This window comes from Penicillium roqueforti, assembly GCF_015533775.1.
Source record: "Penicillium roqueforti strain LCP96 04111 chromosome Unknown scaffold_23, whole genome shotgun sequence".
Taxonomy (NCBI): domain Eukaryota; kingdom Fungi; phylum Ascomycota; class Eurotiomycetes; order Eurotiales; family Aspergillaceae; genus Penicillium; species Penicillium roqueforti.
In genome coordinates this window covers 1-18424 of record NW_024067587.1, presented here as the reverse complement: position 1 = coordinate 18424, position 18424 = coordinate 1, and the positions used below count along the sequence as shown (strand labels likewise).

Sequence of the window (18424 nt, the reverse complement as noted above, 5' to 3'; positions counted from 1 at the left end):
TATTATATCTAATATAGTCCTCTTCCTATACCTAACAGTTATCCCTAGCTAATTAGCCTTTCTAGTAGATTAGATACTTAGTAATTTAATACCTAGTACTATTGTAATAGGGTTAACTAGGTATATTAATAATATACTTAGTAAGAATACAGTCGATCTTATAGATAATATCTTTAGGGAAACGCTTATTTATAATTAGATAGTATTTATTATCTAGTTAGTGCTCCTAGGGGTTATTACTATCTAGGGTAGGTTCTAGGTATATAATACTAATAACTAGGTAGATTCTTAACTTAGTTAGAATATTTAAACGATAAGTAAGCTTCCTAATATATTTAAGTACTTTAAAATACCCGATATAATACTATTATAGTTACCTTAGTAAAATTTAGTTTAATAGTATATTATATCTATATCCTAGTTTAAGATAGACTTTATTACTAATATTAAAAAAAATCTGCCTATAATAGTAGTTATATTAGTATTTTATATATATAGTAGCCTAAGCGGTAGAATACTTAGTATCTATATATATAGTAATATTAGGAACTATAGCTTAGTATAAAAGTAACTAAGGGTAGTATAGTTCGATACTATATAAGAGTTTATAAGGTAAGTAACCTATTATTATACTAATTAAGCTATTTAGTATAGCTTAGAGGGTAGGTAATAGGTTTAGCTAATCTTTATTAGGGTAAGTAGCGATTATATACTATATAGTAACTTTAGCTATCTAGTTAGTATATTCTAACTAACTGTTAGTTTATAAGTAATAGGTAGTAGTAAAAAATAACTTAGTATAGATAAGGTCGAAAAGTACTTTCTAGAGGCCTTATATAAACTTAGGGTTATAATTACTAATAATTATTATAGGAATCCTCTAATTAGCTATCTATTAGAAAGAGAGAGTACCTAGTACCTAATCTTTACTATCCTAGTCTATATAGTTAGGTATTATTCCTATTAATTTAGTAAACTTATTAGTTATAGTTATAGCTATATTATATCTATTAGTTAAAATAGGTATTACAATAATTAGATCTAAAGTAATAGTATAAAAGGGTATTAGTAAGGTAATAATCGGTTAGAAAGAACTATATAGGTAATAATAGCGGATCCTATACTCTAAATAGATAGGGTAATATTTAATATATTACTTTAGGAACTTAGTACCTTTATAGAATATAATACTACGAAGCTTATACTAAGCTTTATCGAAACCCTAGTATATCTACTTATTATAAACTAAGTTAAAAATTTCCTAAGTTATAGATTAGGGTAGATATAGACTTTCCTTACTATTAGAATTTATAAAAATAATTAAGCTATTCTCTAGGTAGTAGGGTAACTTCTTAACTTAGGGATCCTACTAGGTATTAACGCTTTCTAGAGTATCGATTAGGGCTAACTAGTAAGTATCTAACTAATATCCTTATAAGATATAATCCTTAGTATTATTATTTAGTTAGAATACTAATACTATAAGGAGGTATACTATAGGTTAGTCTACTATAGGTTATTTAAATATATATAGCGCTAGGATATCCTTAAGATTATCTTATATACTAGGGACTAATAGGTCTATATATAGTAGGTAGGAAAGAATATTAGTAATCTTATTAGTTTTTTCTAGTCTATAGAAGATATATAGGTAAAACTATTAGATAAACTAGGATATATAGATTAGGTAAAGATTTTAGTATTCTAAAGAAATAGAACTTAAGTTTATTACTTTAGTAATACCTATAGTACTACTATAGTTAGTATATACTATAGCTAGAAGGTTACTAGGATAGGCCTCTATTAAGTAGTATACCTTATAGAGAGTCTAGTAGAGGGTAGAAACCTTAAGCTTAGTAGGCTAGTAATTCTTTTCTATATCTATAAGAAGTTAGCTAAGGAATATAATCGGCTAGATCTCTATAATAGGGAGTAGTTTTAAAATATCCTTATAAGTAAATATTATCTTTATATAATAGATTATAGTATTATACCTTATTTCCTTTAAACTATTAGTATTAATATAGAGCTAGTATATAGGATTATAGTATACTAGCTATTTAGGTTTATAGAACTTAGCCTAAAGTAGACGAAAACTCTTAAGCTTAGCTTAGGAGGGTTTATTAAGAATAGCTTATATACTCTATACTTAATACTAAGGGCCTTTAATTAGGCTCCCTTTTAGTAAGTTTATCTTATAGACTTAGAGTGGTTCTAATTTCTATATATAGCTTTTAATATAATAGCGAAGATTACCTATTATTCTAAGGTATATTTCTAGCTACTTATATATATATAGAAAAACTAGTAAGGTTATTACCTTTACCTTTTTAGTAGTTATTAATATACTTATAGAGTTAATATCCTTACCTAGTAGGGTTAAACTTAGAAACCTAATATATACTTTCTTTAGGTCTAGAGTAATATTAAATTCCTCTAGTTTTATAAATAGTAGGTAGAGTTTAGTAATATACTTATTAAGTATATTACCGACTACGAAGATATTATTAATATAGGTTTAATATTATTCTTGAAATATATAGAGTATATTATCTATCTAGTATTATATATAGGCGATAGAGTTTAAATTACCTATAATAATAATATAGAGAACTTTTTAACTATAGTATAATATAATAGCTTAGTAGCTATAATAGTTAGGGTAAATATACTATTAATAGAAGAATTTTACTATATTTATAATTATAATAAAATGCTTACCTTTTACTAAAGTAATAATCTTATCTTATCCTAGTAATAGGTATAGGTCTAGAACTAAGTTCTTATTTATTAGGTAGTTATTAACTATAGTATAATTAATCTATTAAAACTTAGTATTACTCTTATTATCTATATAAGTAACCTATTTCTATATAATAAAAATAGGGTTTATACCCTAGGCTTAGTATTTAGTAAACGATATCTTTCCTTAAGTATATAGAGTATTAAATATATTATCGATAACTTATTAGCTTTCTCTTACCTATCTATAGACTTATAAATACTATAGCTTTAAACTAGGGACTATTAGGAGTTTTATCTATTTATCTTATAGGATATCTATAATACTAGGGTTAGACTAAATATTATATTACTTATAAATATTGTAGAGTACTATAGCTATTTTAGGTATCCTATAGATTATAATACTATTAGGTAGTACTATTTCTAGTAGATATCCTAGCTAAATATAGGCTGTAGATATTAGTAGGACCTTCTATATATCTAGTATAAAAATAGTATTAGGAAGTCTATTAGGAAGTCTATCTAGTAGTTAGGGTAAGTTATTAATAGTAGTTAGATAGGTAGTAATAGAGTTATAAATATCTTAATTAATTAATAGGGAGTAGGACTTAACTACTTAGGACTATAATACTAGAGGTATTACTTTAATAGAAACTTAGTAGGTAGATATAAAGTCTAGTTCTAAAAGTTAGCCTATATAATCCTTCTTCCTAATAACTTATATTTAGTTAATATTATTAATAGTATATATATATATAAAACTAGTGTTAACTATCTATACTAGAATCTTAAACTTACTATTACCTAGCTTAAAAATAAAGTTATAATCCTTTAGTAAAATCGACTTTATAATAATAGGGATCTATACTACCTAGTATAGGGGGACCTTAATTTTAGAAGAAGTATAGACTAGTCTTTTACTTATATAGTATAGTTTTATATAGAGGGTAATAGGAAAAGTTAAGTTTTTATAGGACTTAATAATTACCTAGGAATATAGGAAATTAAGTATAAATCCTTCTAGTCCTAGAATATCTATACTAATAAGAAGCTGGGTATAGAGGTCCTTAATAATATAGGCCTTAATTTATAGCTTTACGGCTATATCTTTATTTAGGAAGTAAACTTAAATTATAATATAGTAGTTAGATAGGTATTAAGAACTAATCCTACTTATAGGAATTAGGCTAATAGGGTACTAGGGGTATTAGAGTAATACTACTAGCTTTAAATCGATTAAAGTTATAATATATCTAGAGTTAAGGTAGTAAGTATTTAGCTTACTAGGGCCTCTAAGTCTAACTATAGTTATTATATATCGCTAGGATTAAAATATATAGCTAGGGATATAGTTAGTTTATCTAACTAAGTAGATAATATAATAAGTAGGATTTATAAAATTAGTAATAGCTTTAGCTAGTATAATAGTAGTAGCTTAAGGCTTATAGCTATTAAGATACTAATATAGTTTAGTATTTAACTTAAAAACCTATAAATAGGATAAATAAGTGACTAAGTACTTACTATCGATTATATATAGCTAGGCCTATACCGGTAGATTAGCCTAGGCTTAAAAACTAGATTAGTAATTGTTATCCTATAGGCTAGTAGGGTTAGCGAAATTTATATTATATAGGTCTTTATCGGTATAAAAGTTATCCTTAAAATCCTATTAATTATTATTATTAATTAGGATATTATCCTAATATTCCTTTAGGCTATTATTATTAGCTTAGGAGTAGTTATTCGACTAATAATAGTTAGTATCTATATCTATATAGTATACCCGCTAAGGTTTATTTTAAATAGTATACTAGGAGTTCCTAGAGCTATTATAGCTAGACTATTAGTAGCTAGGATTATTCTAGATCTACTAAGCTTAAACTCCCTACTATAGATATTATTATCTCTAAAAGGTTTAGGGGCCTTAGTTACTTTATACTAGGTTCTAGGGCTAATACTAATAGGACTAATATTAGGTTCCTATAGCTTAGTATAGGTACTAAGGAGTCTACTAAGCCTAGCTATAGGGCGCTAGAGCCTATTATTATCTATATCTAGCCTAGCTTTAGGGTAGACCTTAATAGTCTTAGGCTAACGAGTAGTTATAGCTATATAGGTACTAAGGGTAGCCTTAGCGCTAGTCTTATTAGTAATATAGGGCTGAATTATCCTATTATAGCCTATTATTTCTAAACCTAATAGTTAACTAACTCTAGCGCTTAGTTACTATATCTTTCTAATCTTAATAGTAGTAGTTAAGGCTATTTATAAAAGTAACTAATAAGATAGTCTTAGTTAACTCTAGGATATTACGATAAAGTATAGGCTCTAGGTTCTAGTAAATTTATAATAACTAGTTAAGAATATCTATTATACCTATAGCTTTATATAGGTATAATATACCTTATATATATTCTCTTAGGGTATAGCCTTAATATATATTATCCTATTTATATATATACTTATTAAGCTAGAGAAAGGCCTTAGTATAGTTAGGTCTAAAATACTATATTATTATAGAAAACTATCTATCTTAGAGTAGAACCTAGTTTATAAGGTATTTTTTATCTATAGTTAGTTCCTACGAATACTATCGGAATATATTACCTTATAGGTAGTTATAGATATTCGCTTAAATAATAGTTTCTAACTTTAGGAGTATTAGGTCTATTATATAATCTATAAATATATATATATTAGAGTAGATATAAAGATTTTAGACTATATCTATTCTATCCTTAAAACTCTTTAAAGGATTAAAAATACTAATTTTAGATACTTTCTATAAGGTATCGGTAGTAGCTAATTAGCCTAAGGAACCTTACTTACCCTAGGGACCTTAGTTACCTTAAGGCCTATAAAGAGTATTAGTATTATTCTAAAGGCTTATTTATATAGCTTTCTTAATAAACTCTATAAACTATACTATATTAAAACTAGGTAATAGTAGGGAAGTAACCAGAGTTAGTATATTACCTATATAACTAGGACCCTAATTTCTATTATTATAGCTAGGACCTAGACCTCTATTATTTACTATTTTTTGTAGGAGGTTAGAGAGTTTAGCTTCCTATAGTAGGCTTAATAGACCTACTATAGGGCTAGTCTTACTATTATAAAAATATAAAGTTAATTATACTTTTAACTATACTAGGGGTCGTTCTAGGATTAGGTATTTAATACTAGCCTTATAAGAGTAGAGGTCTATTTAGTTATCTTTAGTTTATTTAGTTCCTAGAGATTAGACTTCTACCTAGTTATCTTCTACTTATTAGTCTTCTAGAAACTAGACTTCTACTTAGTTAACTTTAGCTTATTAAGACTAGACTTCTGCTTAGTTAACTTTAGCTTATTAGTCTTCCGAAGACTAGACTTCCGCTTAGTTATCTTATAGAAGGTCTATATAGCTATCCTTAGCCTATAGTATAGAATTTTCGTCCTTAGTTTAGAAAAACTTACTATTATAACTATCTAGCTAGGGACTGAAATAAGGCTACCGTTATATAGTAGTAGGCCTATATATATAGTATATAATAGTAGTAGCTTAGGTAGTCGGTTAGTCTAAAATAGGTATCGAAGACTAGGGTATAGAAAGGTATATTATAGTAGTAGGTTAGGCAGTCGGTTAGTCTAATATAGATATTAAAGATTAAGGTATAGAAGCCGGTAAACTAGGAGGCTTACTTATAGTTTACTTAGGTCGGGGTCTCCTAAGTAGATATATAGGCTTACTTAATAGAGGGGTTATAGGACTTAGAATAGTGAGGTAAGACGTTAGACAGAGGAAATCCTTAACGGCTTTATTGAGTATAGACCTATCGTGTCAGGACCCTAGTACTAAGAAGGCTGATGCCTGAGGTATTACACCTGTCAGGGTACGTGGGGAACTGTGGGCTGGGTAGGAGCCGTGTATACTGCCTACACAGCCCCCTTCAATCATGTGACCCACAACCTATATATTATCCTCGCATGGTGCTTCTTTAGAGAAGCAGCTATTAGTTTCTAATATACCACTGCGTATACTACTATCTCTATTTCCCGATCCTCCATTACATACAGTATTCCCTCAGGTATTCCATACCTAGGGGTCTCACAGTTCTAATAGCTCTTAAATACTCGGATTGCCCGATAGAGACTACCCCTCGTTCGCACTAGTTTACATCATGTCGAACCATCGCAATACATGGTCGTAGGGACTCCCTACGATACCATAATCTGACAAACGGGCTTCGACCGAATAAACCCTTCCTCCTGCTGCGAACGGTCCTCCTATAGATACCTCAGAGTCGACGTAGGAAACCACTATACTACTAGACCCGACGCTAACGCAGTACCCTACGAACCCTTCCCCGTTGACACTCGAATAACTAAGGAAATGTATTAAAGAAGCTAAAGCAAGAGAGGAATATTAAAACCTCCTTGTAGAATTAGAGATCCTAGAGTAAGCGAAGCCTCCTACTCTAATGAGTGTAAACGACCGTATCGCACTATAGGTCATTGAGAAATACTGTATTCGTATACTAAGAGAGCCTACGAATGTTAAACCATTCTATGGAAATATAACCTAGGAATACTATACCTTTATTAACTAACTTCAGTTATACTTTAATAAGTACTAGTAATGGTATAATTTCGGCCTATATAAGGTGGAGGCTATAGTCGAATAACTGGACAACTAGAGGAATAACGATTAGTAGTCTTATATAAAAATATTTAAAGAGCCTACTACCTAGCAAGACTTCTAGGATTTCTGCCTATATCTTATGAATAATCTCTAAAATATCTACCGAGACAGTATACTAGAATACAGTACTCTACAGTAGAAATAATATCAATCTATATAGACGTTTGTAATATAGCTCAACGCTATCTATCGTTATCTAAAGTACCTGTATAGTTAATAGCACTAGAAAGAGTACCTCTAGGCTAAAGTAATTGATATAGTTCGTACTAAGTCGTTAAAATGGCCTATAGAACTAGAAATGTATGAAGTATATATTAGATACCTTTCTATAGTAGAAAGTTAAATCCCCAACTGATAGAAATCGCTTTATATGTAGAAAGATAAAAGCGCTAGTGGTAGTAAGAATAACGCTACTAAACCAGATCTAAGCTAAGATACTAGTCTTAGCTCTTATACCTCGTTTATATCAGGTACTAAGAGATATAAGGATAGGTTTAAAGGTAAAGGTAAGGATAAGTAGGGTGATAAACCTGATAAGAAGCGTAAGCGCGATAAATAAAGAATAAATCCTAATGGTATTCCCTATAGTAACTGCTTTAAGTGTGGGAAGCTAGGCCACTACGCAGATACCTGTAAAGAGACTAAAGGGGATTTATAATCAAAAAACTAATTACCCTAGCGCTTATAGTATCGGTAGCGTTAGGGCTAGACAGTATTAAGTGTAAATCGAAACTCACTTTCGCTTATAAAGTTAGTATCGAAACTGACAATAGGGAGTAAACTGCGTAGGCACTAATAGATAGTAGAGCTAAAAAGACCTTTATGAGTTAGAACTGGGTTAAATAGTACCTACCGTATATAGATGTAGGCCCCCCGAAACCTATTATAGCTATAGACGGTTATATAGTCCACTCCTATAGCTCCTATAAGCTAAATAGTGAGCTGCGAGACAGTAGGGGTATAGTATACTAGTACGCACTCCCCTATGAAGTAGTTAAAATAATAGGTTATGACCTGATTATTGGATTCGATTGGCTAGAAGCCGTTAATCCTAATATTGACTGGAAAAACTAGGCATAGTATTATCGCCTATCTAGTAAGAAGATTAAAAAGATAACTGTGGCGGCCTTTATATAAGAGATCCTCTATAGGGCCCTTACGCTTACGGTATATCCTTATCTAATCGCAAAAGGTAGGCCTATCCCACTCTTCGCTACAGTATAGGGTATGGAAAAAGCTTTACCTATCTAGTATAGAGACTAGGCTAACGTCTTTGATCTAAAAGAAGCAGGGAAGTTGCCGGAGAGTAACAAGTATGATCATACTATCGAAATAGAAGTAGGTAAATAAATCCCCTATAAGCTAATTTACCCTCTCTCTGAGATAGAACTTATAGTACTCTAAGATTATATCAAAGAATATATTAAGAAGGGCTGGATTAGGCTATCACAGAGCCTAGTAGGTATACCCATTTTATTTATACCGAAGAAGGATAGAGGGTTGCGTCTATATATGGATTACTAGGGGCTTAATATATTAACTCTTAAGAATTGGTATCCCCTGCCATTGATTGGCGAGACTATAGATCGGCTATCCAGTATAAAGATCTTTATATAACTTAATTTAAAAGACACATACTATTATATCTAAATTTATAAGGGTAACGAATGGAAGACTACGTTCCGGACCCAATATGGTTATTTCAAGTATATAGTCATACCGTTTGGTTTAGCAAACGTACTTACAACTTTCCAGTTATATATTAATAGAGTATTAAGCGATCTACTCAATATTTGCTGTATTATATACCTTAACGATATCCTTATTTATTTATAAACTGAGGAGCAGTATATACACAATATATATAAGGTACTAGATAGACTGTATACATATAAATTATATATAAAGATATCGAAATATGCCTTCTATATAAGGTTAGTGGCTTTCCTTAGTTTCCTAATCATACTAGAGGGTATATCTATAGAACCAGAGAGGATTTGTACTATTATAGAATAGCTAGAACTGCAGTATTTGTATGATATATAATAATTTATTGGGTTCAGGAACTTTTACCGGCAATTTATTGAGAATTACTTATACATCGCCGTACCCCTATCTAAACTAATGAAGGGTACCTCAAAGAAGAAGGGTGCGAATTATTAAAAGCAAGGCTTTGTCTTTATACCTAAAGTATGGGCCACCTTCGAAGAAATGAAGAGGCGCTTCTTAAGTATACCTATGTTATTCTACTTCGACCTAGAAAAACCTATATGAATTGAGCTAGATACTTTAGGATTCGCTATAGCGGTAATTACTATACAGCCAGATCCTAAGGGCCGCTGGTACCCGATTACTTTCTAATCTAGAAAGATGATTGGTGCCGAAACGCACTATAAAACGCACGATTTAGAACTGCTTACAATTATTAAGTCGTTTAAGCATTAGAGATACTATCTTAAGGGTAGTAAATTCCCTATATTAGTGCTGTCTAATCATGCTAACCTGTATTACTTCATAACTACTAAGGAGTTAACTAGGCATTAGGCAAGGTAGATGGAGAAGCTTACTGCATTTGACTTTATCATCGAGTACCGCTTAGGAACCTTGAATCCCGCTAATATGCCTAGTCGCCGACTAGACTATATACCTAAGGAGGGAGAGTTCTTAGAGAACTTACTTTTGCCTACTCTTTAGGAAAAGCTGCAGAAGAGTCTTGGTAATAACGAAGAAGTAGTACAAAGGTCGTATTCTGCCCTGGTATATAGGGTCGCGGTGTTGCTGGACCCAAAATCGTGTATCTCTACAATGGTGGCTAATATGATATTAGGACCTAAATCTAATTGTTTGTACAGTATGGTAGAGGACTGCAATAACGTAGTATATGATGCCTACGATATAAGTATTATAGATAAGTATTACACTACTGGCGATATAGGAATTCTAGACCCCCTAGTACTACGCCTAATGGCTACAAGAGCTTTTTAAGGTGAAATAGTATATACACTAGTGCTAAAGAATTCTATGGTAGAATTGCTCTATATAACATAGGATTGCGATCCAACGTTATAGGATATCTATATAAAAATAGAGAAGGATGGTATTAGTAAATAAAAGCTGAGTAATACACCCTAGGGATTAACGCTAGATGGGCTACTTAGGTTTAATAACTGCGTTTATATCCTAAGAGAGACTGCAATCTTATATGAAATCATAAAGATGTACTATGATGACCCCTAGGGGGACTATTATACTAGTAAACGTACCCTTGAAGCTATCTAGCGTAAGTTCTATTAGTATAGAATTATAAAGGATATAAGGGAGTATATATATAACTGTGTGAGTTATTAACGCAATTCGGTTTATAGGTATAAGCTATATAGATTATTATAGCTGTTACCGGTACCTGAGAGGCCTGGTAAGTGGCTTAGTATGGATTTTATTACCGGAATGCCTCTATCGCGGTAGAATGGTAAGGTATATAACACAGTACTAGTCCTAGTGGATATATTTACGAAGTATACCCTTTATCTTCCTTATATAAAAGAAATTAACACACCTGAGTTAGTAGATTTATTATATGAATGTATGATCCCGATCTTCGGTATACTAGAGAACCTAGTAAGCGATAGGGGCAGCCTTTTTACTAGCTAGTTCTGGTTGACCTTCTGTTTTCTCTTTATAGTTAGACGCCGGTTATCTACTACGTTCTACCCTTAAACTGACGGCTAGACAGAATGCTAAAATCAGGTACTGGAGTATTTCCTTTGGTTATATGTTAACTGGGAGTAAGATGACTAGGTACACTGGCTTCCTATCGCGGCGTTTATATATAATATAATAACTCATAGTGCGACTGGAAAGTCACTATATAAAGCGTTGATAGGGTATAACCCGTCTATTTAAGATAGTGTTAGAGAATACCCTAAAGAGTACTATATAGATACTGCGCAGAGGGTATAAGAAATCTAAGAAATAAGGAGCTTTATAAAAGAGCGACTTACTAAGGCAAAAGAGTCGATAAAGTATTATACAGATAAACACTGTATAGATAAATCGTTTAAGGTTGGTGATTAGGTATATCTTAAGAGTAAGAATATAGAAATAGGTAGGCCAAGCGAGAAACTAGATTACAAAATGCTAGGTCTATTTCTGATCTTTAAGAAGGTCGGTATATAAGCGTATAAGCTATATCTATCCCCCCGTTTCAGATTGCTACACCCAACGCACTATATATCGGTGCTAGAATTACATTATGGTGATATTCTGACCGATAATGACGCTCCTGAACCAATTAAGATTGATAATTAGGTGGAGTACGAGATCGAATGTATCCTATCCTATCGAGGTGAGAAGAATAGGTCCTACTTGGTTAAGTAGTGTGGCTACGATGACGTTAAAGCAACCTGGGAACTGCAGTCTGCGGTCGAGGATACTAAGGCCCTTAATGATTACAAGGCTAGGATGGCCATAGCGGCAAAGATACCAAAGAAGATAAGGACTGAGAACGTACACTCGAAATGTAAGAAGCTTTGATTGTGGATTAAAATTTAGTATTACATTCCCTATGCTTGCTGGAATTTATGCATAGGCGCAGGTAGGGTTGGTACGCCTAACTGGACTCAAATACCAACAAAGCGGTATTAAAAACGCGATGAAGTAGCGAAATAGACTCTATACCTAGGGTATCCTAGGAAGCAGGGGCCAAGTTTATAGGGGTAAATAAAGCGTCGCTGGGCGCGCCTATATTAGGAACCGCGCTTTCCTCTAAAATACTAGTAGGAGTATCGAAGAACTTCTTGACTTCAGAGATTTCTCCTACGTTTTCCGCGATTCCTAGGACCCCAATAACTTCTGTGGCTTCCGCGGCAGTAGCGGCCTTTTTGGCCTTGTTGGCTACACGGGTCAAGCGCTTAACGTTCTGCTCGATAATACGCACTTAGGGTACACGAGCACGCATAGGCGACGCATTGAGAGCAGTGCGGGTAGCAGTCTAAACCTCGGAAGGAAGCTATGCTATTATTAATAACGAATTCCTCCCTACAATGATATAGTTAAACTTACAGGGATGCAACTGTGCTTCACTGAAGAGTAGTAAGTGCATTTGGTATAACCCGTAAGGGTCTTATACTCGTGGTCTAGGTGGCTTTGCAGCTAGAAAAAGCACCGCTAGTAAGGCAACGGCCCCTCGATAGGCTTAGGGGTTTCTAAGCGTGGAGGTGGAGTTATAGGCCTACGGCCTACTAAAAGACGACGTTGTACCTATAGACGTGGAGATTTATCCTCCTTAGAGGAGGACGGCGCAGGACGACGATGTGCCATTACTATTCTACAAACATGGTTAGTATACGAACACGAAAACGAGGCCGTTTTCCGCAAGGAAGGGGCGGATATGACGTTAAATTTTCTCGGTATACTGTGCGGAACGCAATACCACTAAATCTGAAGATGTATCTACTATATTTACCAGCGAATGGTAGTACCCTAACTAGAACGATATTATCTTAATAGAAATTTGATGGAAATACGAATTGGGTATACTTACTAAGTGAGTAAGACGGGGCGTTGAAGAAGAGAAGAAGATGCTGGGGGTAACCTGGGTATATATATACATGGCATTCCCCTTCATCCTAACTGAATTCTCTTACCAGCAAACAACTGCTCAGCCATACCCTCACGTATAGGAGATGCCTGAGTTTATAGGCCAACTGAGATACTGTATTCGTTGGAGACCATGGCTGCCTGATTTCTTAGCGCGGTTATGTAACCACACTGCCACCTCGTTATACACACTGCACCTTTTGTTATACTATACCCTATGTTTTGGAGCATTGACGCTGGATACCTTTCCCTGTGTACCTTTTTGCCCTCATTGCGAGGTTTTTGGACGTATGGGTTTTAATGGACCAAGCTGCTCCCTTGTTTTTCTCCTGTTCCGAGCCTGCGGGGACCGCATGCCACAAGGAGGGGGATATTGTCAGGACCCTAGTACTAAGAAGGCTGATGCCTGAGGTATTGCACCTGTTAGGGTGCGTGGGGAACTGTGGGCTGGGCAGGAGCCGTGTGTGCTGCCTGCACAGCCCCCTTCAATCATGTGACCCACAACCTGTATATTATCCTCGCATGGTGCTTCTTTGGAGAAGCAGCTATTAGTTTCTAATATACCACTGCGTATACTACTATCTCTATTTCCCGATCCTCCATTACATACAGCATTCCCTCAGGCATTCCATACCTAGGGGTCTCACATATCGATAGGCTAGGAAGGTAGAAATAGATCCTCTAAAGATAGAAGGATAATAGAAGTAGATAGTAAGGTTGAGGGATTAGCGGGCCTAGTAGGTAAAGGGGTTAGGATAATAATAATACGGGAAAGTGTATCTATATCGAAATCACCTGACTAGGGGTATGCCTCCTAGCGATAATTGTCGAACTGGATTGTAAGCTGGGTGGCCCGACGAGTACGCTTGTCTATGGATTGTTATAGTAGCGGCTCGGCACTGTGATCGATAGCCTTACTGTAGCGGCTTGGCACTGTGATCGATAGCGTGGTCGACTGCCGATTGTGCTAGGCTTGGTGACCTCTGACCTTGGCACATAGGGGAACCCCTGAGGTGGTCGAACTTGTTAAAACAAACCCGAGAGAGATCCTCTCGGAAGAAAAAAAACTCTGGATAAAACCAGGACGTGCTACCATAAATGTGGCAAGTAAGCTTGGTGGGGAAGATGATGATATTATGAACCCCTTGTTGGGGGTGCTAACTAGCTAACTATGACTAAGCTGTGACAATTATACCACCAATATAGGGTCCTAATTGTAAAATTAGCCACTGATATCCAACGATACATATAGAGATAGTGATAGTCTAAACATACCAATCGCAGGACCACTGACAGATCCAACCATAAAGCAGTCAGCAGCCGTCCCACGCACAGTCTATTAACTCCCGTTAGTGTCACGATTGGCCTTTGCGGGACTCGTACTTTCCCGTTCGGGATTGTACCGTTGGTCGTTCCTTCCTGTTCGAGGGAACTCGTTTGCGCAGACAGTCGTACCTTCCTTCTGGGATAAATGAGGATAGGGCTTTGCCCCCGAAGGGTTATAAAGACCCCATTGTTGTTTTTACATTTGTTTTCTTTTCTTTCCTTCTCCATACTTGATATTCGATTAGCAATGCACTTCTTTTGTTGAAAGGAACCTGGCACGTAACAGTTAGTAACCAGAAGACAATCGGAATCAAACTAATATACCGGTTCAAAGATATCCGCAAGAATAGTCTATCCAGCAACCATAAAGAAGGTACCCGTAAAGCCTCCCAAAATACGTATTGCGATGAATATATACAAATTGATCGCCGCGGCGGTACTAGCCGAGCATGTATAAAGTACAAGGATAGCTGTATTATAGGTATTGCGACGCCCGAATAGGTTGGTGATAGGGCCCCAAATAAAAGACGAGAACCCTATAGCACTTAGTATACATTTATACAGAGATCAGATGAAGGGTAATCTCGGAATAGTATCGGGCCGGGTAGATCAGACGAATTGATCAGGTGATTGTAAACGAAATACAGGGCTTCTCTACATAACTTATGGAGATCACGTGATTGGTGCTGCAGCACTCCCGTCGCAGCACCGCAGCACCGAACCAAGGGCCTGGTGCTGCGGCACTTGTCAAGGCCTACTTAGTAGTATAAACCAAGTAGACAAACCCGGCGGTTATCTATAAGCTTAATATACTATTTATGGAAGACGAAGCCGCCGCTATAGAGTATATCCAGGACTAGAGAAGGAAGATATAAGAAGAATATAGAAGGCTGTTTAATATAATACAGGAGATAGAAAAGAAGGTTTTCGGGATAAAATCCTTCTTCCGGAGGCATCGTCTAGGCCTTTTACCCTGTTAGGGTTACCGAGAGGGTTTTAGCTTAGTTAACTAGGGACGGTCAACTTCTCGCCGGGGGGTATATAGTAAAGACACTTAGAACCCCTATATTTATAACCTTATCTTTCAGGTAGGAAGGACATAAGGCCTAGCTCTTAAGTAAAGTTCTAGAGGGACAGTATTAGAGAATCATCATCACCCCGGAAATGAAAAACGAGTTACGAGATATCTATACAATAGGAGATTATATACTATGGTGTGATCTATATAATCCCTATGCTTACTAGCTCACCGTCCTAGATGGTTGGTATTGTTTTGTCGTTCTCGTCTTACCTGCTTGGCCAGGCTGCCCATCGTGCATATCCCTCTTCACTTGGTATATTAGCTCTAGAGTTAGCCATGGATGTCTTCCATGGTTGGCAATCATTAGTGGATACCTTGGCATATTAGCGCCTTTTCACCCAACTATGATTGGTCCAGGCAATGACACGACCACGGGATGATGGATCCTTTCCACGCCCTGCGGATGATTCCTCTGTGGGTTGGCAGCTTATCTTTCTTTAAATTGGCTCCTGAAACCTTCCTAGGTTTCTTCCAGGTTCCTCCAACATGTTTCTTATGGTGAGCTAAGCATTTTTGAATTTTCTAGCCTTGGAACAGTTCACGGATTCTGTTTCGTCTCCTACGGGAATATTTCCCTACTTTTTCTTTTGATCGCCGTCGACCCTGGCTCTGAGAATCGACGAAGTAATGGGCTCATACTCCCCAACAAAAGAGACTGAAAAGGGGCTTCAAGCTTCGCTAGAGGGGACGACTGACGGTACTCACGTGTCAAATGTTGACTATGGCACGCAACTCCCCCCCATCGATGGCGGAATGAATGCCTGGCTGTTCCTCGCTGCCTGCTTCGTTATGGAGGCTCTCGTCTGGGGATTTGCATTCACGTACGGTGTCTTCCAAGCGTACTACAGCGATATCCCCCAATTCAAGGGCTCCGGCAATATCGCCGTCGTCGGAACCTGCGCTATGGTAAAAATTGAATATCTCATCTTCTAACCCAGCCCGAGCTAACGTACATACTCCAGGGAATCATGTATCTCGACCTCCCTCTTGTCTTTGCCGCCTACCGACAATGGCCCAAATACCAGCGCTTCGGCTGCGGTCTAGGTGTGCTACTAATGTGTGCCGCTCTCGGCCTGAGCTCCCTCGCCACAAATACAAATCACCTTATCATAACTCAAGGAATCTTCTATGCGCTCGGCGGCAGCATCGCCTACGCCCCCTGTATCCTCCTAATGGAAGAGTGGTTCGACCGACGAAAGGGCCTCGCCTTCGGCGTCATGTGGGCCGGCACCGGAATCGGTGGTGTCGTCCTCCCCATCGTCATGGAACAGCTGCTGGGCAAGTACGGGTTCCGGCTTACCTTGCGTGGCTTTGCAGTCGCGTTGTTTATTCTCACTGCGCCGCTGGTCTACTTCGTCAAACCCCGCGTGCCGATCGCAGATAACCTACCCAGTCCGCCACCCCCGAACTTCCGGTTCATGTTTACGTCCACGTTTGCCCTCTTCGAGTTTTGCAATACTATCGAGGCGCTCGGTTTTTTCTTACCATCTATCTACCTCCCAACTTACGTACGTATGCTCGGTGCCTCGACCTCCCTCCAAGCACTGACTGTTATCCTCTTCAACTTGGCCTCCGTTGTCGGCTGCGTGCTTATGGGCGCTATCATCGACAAACTCGACGTGACGCTTTGCATCCTCGTTTCAACTGTTGGATCCTCTATCGGCGTTTTCCTCATCTGGGGCTTCTCTATGTCCCTTGCTCCTCTGTTCCTCTTCTCAATCGTATACGGTCTCTTCGCAGGCTCATACACCAGTACCTGGCCTGGCATTATGCGCGAGATAGTCCGTAACCAGCCTTCCGCCGAATCAAGCATGGTCTTTGCCTGTCTTGCAGCCGGGAGAGGTGTCGGAAATTTGGTTTCCGGGCCCCTTAGTGCGGCTCTTATTAAGGGGATGCCGTGGGAGGGGGACGCAGGGTATGGATATGGGAGTGGATATGGATCCTTGATTGCTTTCACCGGAGTTACAGGCGTTGTGGGTGGGGGAAGTTATGTTGCGAAGCGTATGAAGTGGTTATAGCCTCTGCTAACTCACTATTGTGCCCTACCGACGTGGTGGATATTGGTGGATTATCTGACAATGGCTGATATACGAGCGCCTCTAGCGATATTTTAAATCTTGGAGCCAAAAATACATGTGTTCTTAGATTCTAGGGAGTTGATGACTCGAATAGCAATTTCCAACTTTAACAATCATCCGGCCATATCCGTCGAAACGAAGTGCCATTTCAGGCCAGTTAATCACAGAGATGGAGCGAGACAGATCGCCATTTTGGAGTATCGACATATGTGGTGTTGACCAAAACCTCCATCACCGAAATGGCCTTATCAAAGATATCAATCTTCTTATGGCCTATACTTGTTCCATTTGAAACAAGCTTAAAAGGTACATCCGTGCACTATCGGCATCTCAGCTGTCAACGATCTGCGCATGTACCTGGTATGACCGAATCACTTGGCCATTCATCTGATCCTCCATCAACACAACACGGTCAATCGAGGTGGGTTTGCCGAGCCTGATGGTATACTGGCCCTTTTCATTCGAAGAGTGCATAGCATCACTTACAATAGGCTTGCTATACCACGAGCTGATGAAATCACCTAGTTGCTTTTAACGGGCTGCGTGTTCCTTTGGTATAGCTCCGCTTCGATCAGGGGAAAGATCCAACTCGAGGATACAGTTTCGGCCCATGGTCTTGTGTCTTCTTCCTTTTATGGCGCAAACAAATGCAGAAATAATTACAAGCTGGACAGCACTAAATAAGGAACTAGTATGAACATTGGATTTTTGACCGAATTCTCTACTATAGCAGTAGTCAGTGAATAATATGATGATTGAATAGAGAATTTCTTTTTTTAGAAAAAAACATACAACAGTGAGGATTCGCTGGTGGTCACCCACCCAACTACTAACTCACCGGCGTGTGGCTTAAGTACGGCTGAGCGGACGGGAAGCCCTGTTTTCCACACCCTATGGTCGTATGTATCA

At 36.9% G+C, this 18424-nt stretch overlaps 1 protein-coding gene across 1 annotated transcript; it reads left to right on the top strand.

Annotated features, from left to right (window-relative positions):
* Positions 1 to 16064: 16064 nt before the first annotated feature.
* Positions 16065 to 17455, top strand: LCP9604111_7383 (uncharacterized protein; the record flags this gene model as incomplete). The annotated part of the gene is made up of 2 exons (XM_039075409.1): positions 16065 to 16343; positions 16400 to 17455. 2 exons carry the CDS (start codon positions 16065 to 16067, stop codon positions 17453 to 17455), a joined length of 1335 nt encoding a protein of 444 aa, XP_038926500.1.
* Positions 17456 to 18424: the final 969 nt, after the last annotated feature.